We start from the raw sequence: 12,649 nt of genomic DNA on the forward strand, positions 1-12,649 counted from the left end.
AAAGGGAAAAAGGCCTAAAGAGCAGTCATAACAAAGAAATCAAACAAAACAAAACAAACCACACACATTTTGACTATAACAAAGGAAGCCAGAAACTGGAATAATACGTCAATAATCTAAAAATGCAGATTCTATAAGGCTGTATAATATGAAGCAGATCTAAATACCCTAAAAAGAGAAAGAAAATGGAATAATTACTATTTGAATTGCCTGACTGCTTTACTTAGCAAGTATATTTAGATTCATTTTGGAAAAGAAAGCTTCAGTTGGTGTCACCTTATGTATTGGGATGAAAAACATTCCCAGAAAAATAACTTTTAGTAAATATTTTGTGAAACTTCCACATAGTGGAAGATTCTCTTCCACCTACCACATTTTTGATAATCTCATCTTTGCCATCATGTTTCTGGACTTTAAGTAGATGGTAGCAGAAATCTAGGACAGCGAAGCGCCGCTGTTGCCCAAGAAGTACAATGATCATACAGCCAGCCCAGTGGAGCCCGTCGCCAAAGCACTGCCTAGAAATAAGAAGCAACAAGGACAACAAGCAATCAACAAACAATTATAAAGTCTTTTACAACTCTGTGTCCAGAATTCAATGACCAAGGGATCTACTGGGAACAGGCCAGGAAGGGAACGCCAAGCAGCAGATGACATGTCCTTTTTGGTAAAAGTCTCTTTTGAGTTCCTTTGGCACACTGTTTCCTAACCTTCTTTCAGATCACAGACCCTCCAAGAACAATGATTCTATGAAGCTGTGGACACCCCCATCTAGAAAATGCACAGTTAAGAAAACTTAACTTACCTAAGTTTCCATGGGTTCAGAGAACACCTAGAAACTTCACCCCGAGTCACCTCCTGAGCATTAAGAACTTCCACTTAAATAGCTTTAAAGCAACTTGAAAAACTTCTAGTCCACTTCCAGAGGAATGTAGTCTTCTATGTGAGCCTAACACCAGCTTGTTCCCACTTTCCCCATCCACTGAGTACACTTACTCGACTGTAAACTCGTGTGTTCCCACAGGAATGCAGTAGACAAACTGCATGGCACTCCAAAGTCTGTGAAACTCAACACACTCATCCACATGCATGACTCCATTGCTGGGCAAAGGCCCACGCCAGATAGGGTCGTCCAGAAAGGTCCGGATCCGAGTCAGGATGACTTCAAACATAGATAGGCCACAGCAGAGACGTTCCTTTGTCAGCAAGTCCCCCTCTCTCGCTATTGCAATTTGCTGCAGAAAGGATGGAATGTTATGAGCCATGGCAGGCTCACTGCTGAAACCAAACTACCCAGATTTATTTCTGACTTACTTGAAAACTATCCTAATTTGCAGAAGAGGACTTCTAGAAATAAGCATCAGCAACATAAATATGTCAGCTATTACATATATGTCTTACTAGATTAAATATACTTCAGTCTAGGAGAACTGTCTACTATAGCCATTCTTAACTGGGAGTGATTTTGCCTTCAGAAGACATGTGGCAATGTGTGGAGACATTTTTGATTGTCACAGCTTGGGGTGAGGTGAATGGCATCTAGTCAGCAGAGGTCAGAGATACTGTGTTCTAAAAAAATTTTTCTTAAATTTTATTCCAATGTAGTTAACAGACAGTGTCGTATTAGTTTCAGGTATACAATATAGTGATTCAACTATTCCACTCAGTGCTCATCAAGAAAATTATTTTTTTTAAGTGTATTTATTTATTTTTGAGAGAGAAAGCGGGAGAGACAGAGAGAGAGCACGAATGGGGAGCAGGGGAGGGGCAGAGACAGACAAGGAGACACAGAATCCGAAACAGGCTCCAGGCTCCCAGCTGTCAGCACAGAGCCTAATGAGGGGTTCAGACTCACAAGGCTCAGCCTAAGTAAGGTGCTCAACTGACTGAGCCATCCAGGTGTCCTCAGAAAAGTGTTTTATTCTTAATCCCCTTCACCTATTTCACCCACCTTCCCTCTAACAACCATCAGTTTGTTCTCTGCAGTTGGGTTTTGTAAATTCCACATATGAGTGAAATCACATTGTATTTGCCTTTCTCTGACTAGCTTATTTCACTTACATTATACTCTAGCTCCATCCATATTGTTGCAAACGGCAAGATTTCATTTCTTGATGGTTGAATGACATTCCACTGTGTTTATATATATATATATATATATATATATACACACACACATACATATACATATATATGTGTATGTATATATGTATACATGCACACATACACACCCCATATCTTCTTTATCCATTCATTTATCAATGGACATGTGGACTGTTTCCATAACTTGCTTTTTTTAAGTAATATTGCAATAAAAATGGGTGCGTTTAACTTTTCAAATTAGTGTTTTTGTATTCCTTGGGTAAATACCCAGTAGTGCGATTACTGGATCCTAGATATAGTTCTATCTATCTATCTATCTATCTATCTATTTATTTAATTTAATGAGGAACCTCCATACTGTTTTCCAAAGTGGACCCACCAGTTTGCATTGCCACCAACAGTGCAAGAAAGTTCCTTTTTCTCAACATCCTCGCCAACACTTATTGTTTCTTGTGTTTAGGCTTTCAGCTATTATGAGAGGTGTGAGATGATATCTCATTTTAGTTTTGATTTGCATTTCCTGATGATGAATGAGTGATGTTATCTCCTCATGTGTCTATTGGCCATCTGGATGTCTTCTTTGGAGAAATATCTGTTTAAGTCTTCTGCTCATTTTTAATTGGATTTGGTTTTTTAGTGTCAGTTGTATAAGTTCTTTATATATATTGGATACTAACCCATTATCGGATGTCACTGGCAAATATTCCCTACCATTCAGCAGTTTGCCTTTTAGTTTTGTTGGTTGTATTCTTTGTTATGCAAAAACTTTTTACTCTGATGAAATCCCAATAGTTTATTTTTATAGTTTTGTTTTCCTTGCCTCAAGACACATATCTAGAAAGATGTTGCTATGGCCCATGTCAGAAAAATTACTGCCTTTGTTCTCCTCTAGGACTTTCATGGTTTGAGGTCTCACATTTAGGTCTTTAAACAATTTTGAATTTATTTTTGTATATGGCATAAGAAAGTGATCTAGTTTCATTCTTTTGCATGTAGTTGTCAAGTTTTCCCAACACCATTTGTTGAAAAGACTATCTTTTTCCCATTTCGTATTTTTTCCCCCTTTGTCAAAGATGAATTGACTATATAATTGAAGCACTGTTTCTGAACTTTCTATCCTATTCCATTGATCTCTGTTTTTGTGCCAGTGCCATACTGTTTGATTACTACAGCTCTGGAATATAACTTTAAATCTGGAATTATGATACTTTCAGTTTTTTTGTTTGTTTGTTTGTTTTTCTCTCAAGATTGCTGTGGCTACTTGGGATTTCTTTGTGGTTCCACACAAATTTTACCATTCTTTGTTCTAGTTCTGTGAAAATGCTGTTGGTATTTTGATAGGGATTGCATTATATCTGTAGGTTGCTTTGGCTAATATGGATATTTAATAATATTTATTCTCCCAATCCATGAACATGAAATATCTATCCATTTGTTTCTATCATCTTCACTTTCTTTCAGCAATATTTTATCATTTTCAGAGTACAGGTCTTTTACCTCCTTGGTTAAGTTTACTCTTAAATATCTTATTATTTTTGGTGCAATTATAAATGGGATTGTCTAAATATTTCTTTCTGCTGCTTCATTAGTGTACAGATTAGTACAATGGATTTCTGTACATTGATTTTGTATCCTGGGAATATACTGAATTCATTTATTAGTTCTAGTAGTTTTATGATGGAGTCTTTAGGGTTTTCTATATATAGTATCATGTTATCTGCAAATAATGAAAGTTTTACTTCTTCCTTACCAATTTGGATACTTTTTATTTCTTTTTGTTGCCTGAGTGCTATGGCTAGGCCTTCCAGTACTAAGTTGAATAAAACTGGTGAGAGTGGACATCCTGTCTTGTTCCTGATCTTAGGGGAAAAGTTCTGTTTTTCACCATTGAGTATGATGTTCACTGTGGGTTTTTTATATAAAGTCTGCATTATGTTGAGGTATGTTCTCTCTAAACCTACTTTGTTGAAGGTTTTTATCAGGAATGGATATTGTACTTTGCTAAATTCTTTTTCTAAGTCTATTGAGATGATCATATGGTTGTTATCCTTTCTCTTACTGATGTATCACACTGATTGATCAGTGGTGAGTGAACCACCCTTGCATCCCAGGAATGAACTCTCTGTGTCTCTTTCTATGTGTTAGGAAAATCAGCTATGTCTCCTATTCTCGAAAGAAGTAGCTTTTATGAAGAGGTCCTGTAGTGCCACTTAAGGTGTGTCTCCTACATATGCTATGCATGTCCTGCTGTTGTGGCTGAGCTTTTTCTTCAGTTGTCTGCAGTGGCTCTTTGCCTATTGTGGGTACTTGCTTGGTCCCTGTGGTGTTAATGGGCCAGTCTCATGCTGACTAGGGCTTGAGTTGAGTCAGACTAGGTGTTTGCCAGAGATGCAGTAGCACCAAACTACAGCTGCTTTCCCTGTACTGTCCCCTGAGCTTTCGTTGGTGGGCAGGGCCTGCAGCCAGACCGGTTGTCTGCCCCCAGCCAACTGCTGGGCCCACCGTTTGACTTGTATGTGTGGTTATCTTTCCCTCTGTCCAGGGTAAGAGTCTTCTGGACTGGCACTGACCCTTGTCAAGGTACTTCCACACTGCCAGGCCTGTGGCACTGCCCTGGATGGGCTCTGGCCAAGAGCATACTGGAGGGGAGGAGCTGTAATGGCGAGGGGCAGGGGAGCCTGGTATTTGGTGGTATTAGCAAAGTTTGTGCAGCACCAGTCCTCTGTAGGGGGTTCCTGCTGTACTGGGACTGAAGTGAGCCTGTCTAGAGGGCGTGGATCTGCTGCAGCACAGCGGGGAGTGGGGTAGCAATGTTAGCAAGTTAGGCAGTAAGTGTCAACATGGTGCTGGCTATACTGAAGGTGGCCATGAGTTTATGCTGGGGGCAGAGGATGGAAATGGTGCCTGCCAGCTCCTTTGTTCCTGGAGAAATCTTCCAAGGATCTCAATCCCTCCAAGATGCGCTCTGAGATGAGTAAACTACTCTCCTTTTCATTTGCCTCAGGTGTTTTTCACACTGCTGCTTCTATGCTATATTTCCATGAGGCTGTTGTGCCAGGGATACTGTTCAACATCCTACAATTCATAAGACAGCCCCCACAACAAAAAATTATCTGGTCCAAACTGGGGACAGTGCCACAACTATGAAACCCAGCTCTAGCTTAAGCTGATATAAAATCATGGAACTCTACCCTGACACCTTGCCTCCTATAGGAGACTCCCACTTTCTGTTATTAAAAACCTATGAAAAAAGCCTTCTTCATGAAAGGACAGACCACACAAAAAAGTAACATTTACTGTGTACATCTTACATGCTAGGTGATGTCCTAAGCCCTTTGCACATGTTAGCTCACTTAAACTTCCCAATCATCCTGGGACAAGGTCCAGTTACAAATCCCACTGGGAACACTGAGGCCTGAGAGGGCCCATCCAACCTCATTACACCTTCCAGGGTGGGTCATCCAGAACCTGCGTTCTGAAGCCCCAGCCGTGCCAGTGGTCTGATGTGGATACCAAACTTGCCACAGTGACAGCTGTCACAGTATGCATTACCTGAGGGGTCCCCAGTCTTTCAATCAGAGGGACAAGATGCAGTGGGGCGTACTTTGATTCTAGTCTTTTCATTTTGGCATCAAGTCTCTCTCCCTCTGCAGTAGAAAAAAATATTTTAATTTTTTTTTAACTTTCTGTTCCTTTGCATGGAAAATGATTGCTGAAGTTTAATTTTGTCAAAGAAACACATGAAGATTTCTTAAAATTATACACATAGATTCTCTGAACATTGTTTTAGAAAACTGGTTCATTTGATATTGTAACTCAAAATGACAGAACTGATTTTCTGTTCAATATTCATTTTTTTAAACACTAAAAATTATAAATGTAATCAAAATCAAAGAATAGTACAAAAACTCTCTGAACCCATTTGCTATAATGAGCATCAACTCGTGCCACTCTTGTTTCATAGATACTCAACGTCCCCTGCTATTCTGAAGCACATCCCAAGATATACCGTTTTAGTCTTAAATATTTCAATTATTCAATATTAATTTAACTATGTTACATTTCCAGTTACCTTCAGTTATGACTGAACAGGGACCAAACTCAAACAAAACTAGCACTGAGTTCTCTGGTCACAAAGACCACGTGTCACCACTCAACACTGCATAGGCAATCTGGACTCCCTGGTCAGAGGCACAGAAACTCACCTTTCACGTGGACTCTTGGCAAGATGTTCTGAAATGGGGCTGCATGCAATAGGTCACACACTTCTTCTAAAGACTACAGCAAAGGAACAGAAGGTTGCATTAGGAAGTTTACCTCACCGCAAAGACAGACAGAGGTCTGGTGCTGAAAACAAGATCTATATCTTTGTCATTTTAGTGTAAAATAAATAGTCTAAGCAGCACTGTGCAGAACTCTCTGGAATGATGGAAATGTATTGTTTGTGCTATACATTTAGTTACCAGCCACATGCGGCTAGTACACCTGAATAACTGAATTTCAAATCTTATTTACTTTTGCTACCTGCCTCTTAAGTTTGTAACTGAGTTATAAGACTTTATAACAAGACACCACTGCACAGACAGGAGGAAGGTGCTTCCTCTGTGAGCAGCACTAGAGGCAGAAAGAAAGGCAGCATCATTCTTGCACCCAAACCAAGTTCTGAGTAGTCATCTTGAACCTGCTTTTGGAACACAACTCTTTTAAAGAGGTAATAAAAAGAAGACCCATTCTCCAGAATATTGCAGTGTAGAGGTAGAGTTTACTTCTAATATCACAAGAGTTGCAGAACTAAAAACCCACCACGAATCTAAAGGTGGTCAAGAACAGGGCTTATTTCCAGAGACTGAAGGCTCTTAAACCACAAAAAAGGGTCCCTAAGATTGGTGTGTTCACCATGGGGCAGGCAGAAGAGGTGAGTAAGCTCTCTCTCAATCTACATCAGGCTCTCCACAGAACCTTCTACTGTATACCCATCTTAAAATCTTATAATTCTACAATAATTAAAAAAAATTATTAAACAAAAGAACTATTAACAGAAGGTCAAGACATATACCAACTGATGCTATTTTCCCTTCCAAGGACCTCCCCAGATGATGGCAAAGGTAAGACCAAGAAAAGGAAGGTAAGACTTTCTGTACTTATGAGTGTCCTATGGTCACCTAACATAAATCTAGTGCAGCAGCCAGTTAGCTGTGACCTGTTCAACCAGGAGACTGACCCCTCCACACTCTGCCTTCTATTCCTGAGGCCAGCACCAAAGCATGAGCTCTTCATGCAGAATATATGTAGTAGAAGCCACCTCTGGGCCAGTGCACCCAGGACCTGTTTGCTTGGGCCTTCTATTCTGGGCGAAGAAGGTGTGGAGGAGAGAAGAACAAGATAAAAAAAAAAGGGGGACATGATCAGATGATGATTGCATGGTATGCAAACACATAATGGAGTGTGATGTCAATGGAATAATGTGCAGCTCAAAAAAGATAAGAAATGTAGAGTGATCTCCAGGATATATTTACTGTCGAGTGAAAACAATAATGAGGAGATGAGTGAATGGTCAGAGTGTAAGGGGGTCAGTTGGAAGCTGATTGACTGCAAGAAAAGTACTCAGGGAAATGGATGGAGGATGGGAAACTTTGACAAGGGACCATAGCTACCAGGTAGGATGCTGGAGGCAGAGCCACACACAAGGAGCTGTGCAGGCAGTAAAGTAGCCTACAGGCCAGCAATACCATTCAAGACAGGTGGTTCATCCAGCTGTGCTGCTTCCAGGTGTTATTGCCAATGAGCTCAAATTTTTGTCCCCAAACCAAAGCAAACAAACAAACAAAAAAAGTAAGAACAGCTATAAAAACAATAAAAACTAAAGACTATAAATATAAAAACTATTGTTAAAAACTATAAAAACTACCATTAAAAACAAATAAGCAATGAAAACTATTCTAAAATCAAAACTATTCTAAAATTAAAAAAAAAACTATTCTAAAAACGTTTAATGGAGGCACAGCTAAGATGGCAGAGTAGCAGGGGTCCCTAGGCTTGTCTCGTACTTCGAACATAGCTAGATAAATATCAAATCATTCTGAATACCCAAGACATCGATCTAAGGACTGAAAGAACAAACTGCACAACTAGAGGGAGAGAAGAGTCCACCTTAAGGGAGGTAGGAGGTGCAGAGACATGGTTTGGGGAAGAAACAGATCATGGGTGCTGCAGAGAGGAGGGAGCCCTGGTCGTTGAGAGGCAAGAGAGAGGCATACACGAGGTATACACAGGCCTTGAGGCATACACAAGGAAAACACTTCCTCAAAGCCACTGACTAGGAAAAAAAGAGAGGCTGATTTCCTTTTTTTTTTTAATTTTTTTTTAACGTTTTATTTTTGAGACAGAGACAGAGCATGAACAGGGGAGGGTCAGAGAGACAGAGAGGGAGACACAGAATCTGAAACAGGCTCCAGGTTCTGAGCTGTCAGCACAGAGCCCGACGCGGGGCTTGAACTCACGAACCGCGAGATCATGACCTGAGCCTAAGTCGGACACTTAACCGACTGAGCCACCCAGGCGCCCCGAGAGGCTGATATTCTTGAGTTTCTGTAACCAGTGGGGCTCAAAGACTGGAGTGTTGGTCCATTGTGTGGCTAGTATAAAGCTCTGAGGGTGCTGCAGTGCTCCTGTAGAGAAGACAGGAGGCAGAAGGCATGATCTGAGGATCCCGTGGACCGAGCTGGGAGAGACTGTTCCTCCTTCTTGGAGCGCATCTGAGAGAGGTGGCATTGCCTCTCTAGGGACAAAGGAGTGGAGGGCATCATTTCCCTCCCCTACACCTCAGCATAGGCCCAGGGATACCTGCTGAGGGTGGCTAACCTGTACACTGGCTCTTTAGTGTACTTTACTTAAAACCCCATCCTCCTGCACTTTGTACAACTATCCTTCTGGAACAAACCTGCATCAGTCCTGGTGTGGCAAGACCCTCCTCAAGGGGATGAGTGCAGATCTCCGCCATGCTAGGTCCCTAAAGTTTGGAGTTTTAAAACTCAGTTGGCCTGGCTGGGATAGAGCTCAAAGTATACTGCACTGCTCCAGGCAGGCAAGCAACTTGGACCCAGACAGTGTGAAAGCAGCGATCTGAAGGATGCTTGGGACACACAAGGAGAAACTGCTCCCTCCTCTGGGAGGGCTTCTTGAACAGAAGCAAGCATGAACTCCCCTCTCTGGACAAAGGAGCTGGCTGGAGCCATTTCCTCCCCTGCCCCTCAGCATAAACTAACTTCAGTAAATACCACAGCGTCAATACTGGCTGCCTAAACTGCTTACACCAAGCTCCACCCTCCTGTGCTATGCTGGTAGTGCTTTTCTTGGGCAAGTATGCCTAAGGACCAGCGCCGCTGGCCTATTCTCCAGAAGACCAGCACAAATTCCCACACACACTATGTCTAAGGACCATGGAGTTCTACAAAGCTTTAGCTCTAGTGGAAATAGAATCCAGTCTCTTTTAACAAGCAGACAAGAGCACACCTAGTTAAAAGTTGCTATATTCTGGCAATGGTCCAGACTTTCCCCACCGCAGGCAAGGAGAAACTGCAGAGAACTGACCTGAAGGAAAGAGCAACCGTAACACAGCAGCACAGTGCATAAAATATGCACCAGAGACACTTCTTGAAATACTAGGCCCTGGACATTATATGACCTCTTCTTCATAAAGCCATTAACTCTCAGGAGCAAGAAACATAACGGCTTTCCTAACACACAGAAGAAGACAGAGAACTAGAAAAAATGCAAGACAGAGGAATTCATCCCAAAAGAAAGAACAAGAAAAGGTCACAGCCAGGGATCTAATCGAAATAGATATAAGTAATATGCCTGATCCAGAACTTAAAGCAACAATCATAACTAACTGAGCTTGAGAAAAGCATCGAATACACCAGGGAGTCCCTTACCACAGAGATAAAAGAGCTAAAAACTAATCAGACCAAAATGAAAAAATACAGTAACTAATTATCAAAACTGCCTGGATGTAATGACAAGGATGGAAGAAGCAGAGGAATGAATAGGTAACATAAAAAAAATACAATTATGGGAAATAATGAAGAACAAAAGAGGGAAAGAAGTATCATGGATCACATAGAGAATTCAGTGACTCCATAAAATGTAATAACATTGATACCATAGGAGTCTCCGAGGAAAAGGGAGAGAAGGGGGCAGAAGGTTCATTTGAGGAAATTATAGCCAAAAACCTCCCTAATCTGACAAATGAAACAGACCTCCAAATCCAGGAGGCACAAAGAATTCCCATCAAAATCAACAAAAGCAGGCCAGCACCAAGACATACTGTAGTTAAATTTGCAAATAATAGAGACAAAGACAGATCCTAAAAGAAGCAAGACAAAAGAAGTCCTTAATTTACAAGGGAAGACAAATAAGGTTAGCAACAGATCTGTCCACAGAAACTTGGCAGACAAGAAAAAGGCATGATATATTCAATGTGCTGAATGGGAAAAATCTGCAGCCAAGAATACTCTATCTAGCCAGCAAGGCTATCATTCAGAATAGAAGGAGAGATAAAGAGTTTCTCAGACAAACAAAAACTAAAGGAGTTTGTAACCACTAAACACCCCCTGCAAGAAATATTAAAGGGGATTCTTCAAGTGGAATGAAGGAAGAAAAGTGACAAAGACTAAAAAGGAACACAGACAAAAGAAATTAATAAAATGGCACTAACTTCATATCTATCAATAATTATCCTGAAAGTAAATAGACTAAATGCTCCAATCAAAAGACAAAGGATGTCAGAACTGATTAAAAAAACAACAAAAAACCCCCGACCCATCTATACAACTGCCTTTCGTAGCTCATTGTAGATCTAAAGACATCTGCAGACTGAAAGTAAGGAGATGGAGACACTTACCATGCAAATGGATGTCAAAAGAAAGCCAGAGTAGCCATACTTCTATCAGACAAACTAGATTTAAAAAAAGATTTTTTTAAAGTTTATTTTTGAGACAGACAGAGCAAGCAGGGGAGGGGCAGAGAGAGAAGGAGAGAGAGAATCCCAAGCAGGCTCTGCACTGTCACCATGGAGCCTGATGAGGGGCTCGAACCCACAAAATGCGAGATCATGACCTGAACCGAAACCAAGAGTTGCATGTTTTTTTTTTTTTTTTTTTAAGAGTTGCACGTTTAACCAACTGAGCCACACAGGCGCCCCAAGACAAACTAGATTTTAAACGACTGACTGCAAAGAGATGAATAAGGGCACTACATCATAATAAACGGGTCTATCCAACAAGAAGTACTAATTGTAAATATTTATGGCCCCAACTTGGGAGAAGCTAAATATATAAAACAATTAATAACAAACATAAAGAAACTCACTAACAGTAATACAAGAATAGTAGGGGACTTCAACACCCCACTTATAACAATGGACAAATCATCTAAGCAGAAAATCAACAAGGAAACAATGGCTTTGATGACACACTGAACCAAATGAACTTAACAAACCTATTCAGAACATTCCATCCTAAAGCGGTAGAAAACACATTCTATTCAAGTGCAATGGGACATTCTCTAGAATAGATCACATACTGAGTCACAAGTCAGGTCTCAACAAGTACCAAGAGTGAGATCATACCATGCCTATTTTCAAACCACAGTACTTTGAAATTTGAAGTCAACCACATGAAAAAATTTGGAAAGACCACATACATGGGGGCTAAAGAACATCCTACTAAAGAATGAATGGGTCAACCAGGAAATAAAAAAAATAATAAATGAGGGGCATCTAGGTAGCTCAGTCAGTTAAGCACCGACTCTTGATTTCAGCTCAGGTCATAACCTCACGGTTTGTGAAATCAAGCCCCACAGTGGGCTCTGCGCTGATGGCGTAGAGCCTGCTTGGGACTCTCTTTCTCTCTCTCCCTCTGTCCCTCCCCAACTCACGCACTCTTTCTCTCTCTCTCTCTCTCTCTGAAAATAAATTAAAAAACATTAAAAAATATTTTTTAAAATATTGAAAATTAAACAAATACTTGGAAACAAATGAACATTAAAACACAATGGTTCAAAACCTTTGTGATGCAGGAAAAGCAGTCCTGAGTGAGGTATATAGTGATAGAGGTTTACCTCAAGAAGCCAGAAAAATCTCAAATAGACAACCTAACCTTATACGTAAAGGAGCTAGGAAAAAAAAAAAAAAAATGAAGCCTGGGGTGCCTGGGTTGGTTAAGCAGTTGGTTAAGCAGCTGACTTCAGCTCAGGTCATGATCTTGCAGTCCGTGAGTTCAAGCCCCGCGTCAGGCTCTGTGCTGACAGCTCAGAGCCTGGACCCTACTTTGGATTCTGTGTCTCCCTCTCTCTCTGCTCCTCCCCTGCTTGTGCTCTATCTCTCTCTGTCTCTCAAAAATAAATAAATGTTAAAAAAAATTAAAAAAAAAAAAAAAAGAAGCCTAAAGCCAGCAGAAGGAAAATAATAACGATTAGAGCAGAAATCAATGATATAGAAACTAAAAAACCCCCCAACAGAATAGATGAATGAAACCAGGAGCTGCTT

General features: G+C 40.6%; 1 protein-coding gene across 6 annotated transcripts in view; it reads right to left on the reverse strand.

The window, feature by feature from the left end:
- The window catches only part of CYFIP1 (cytoplasmic FMR1 interacting protein 1), a 132,703-nt gene that overhangs the window by 2,786 nt on the left and 117,268 nt on the right, over window positions 1–12,649 (reverse strand). For 4 of the 6 annotated variants that reach the window (XR_006704498.1, XM_045448949.1, XM_045448950.1 and 1 more), the window contains exons 27-30: window positions 6,309–6,381; window positions 5,656–5,750; window positions 997–1,235; window positions 371–518 (exon numbers count right to left, since the gene is read on the reverse strand). Coding sequence is in view for 4 of the 6 variants with exons in the window: in XM_045448949.1 (XP_045304905.1) it covers window positions 371–518; window positions 997–1,235; window positions 5,656–5,750; window positions 6,309–6,381 (555 nt within the window). In the remaining 2 variants the exon portion in view is untranslated. The remainder of the gene's footprint in view (window positions 1–370; window positions 519–996; window positions 1,236–5,655; window positions 5,751–6,308; window positions 6,382–12,649) is intronic. The other 2 variants (XR_006704499.1, XM_045448952.1) reach the window with 1 other exon arrangement.

The sequence above is a fragment of the Leopardus geoffroyi genome, chromosome B3, assembly GCF_018350155.1.
Source record: "Leopardus geoffroyi isolate Oge1 chromosome B3, O.geoffroyi_Oge1_pat1.0, whole genome shotgun sequence".
Lineage (NCBI taxonomy): Eukaryota > Metazoa > Chordata > Mammalia > Carnivora > Felidae > Leopardus > Leopardus geoffroyi.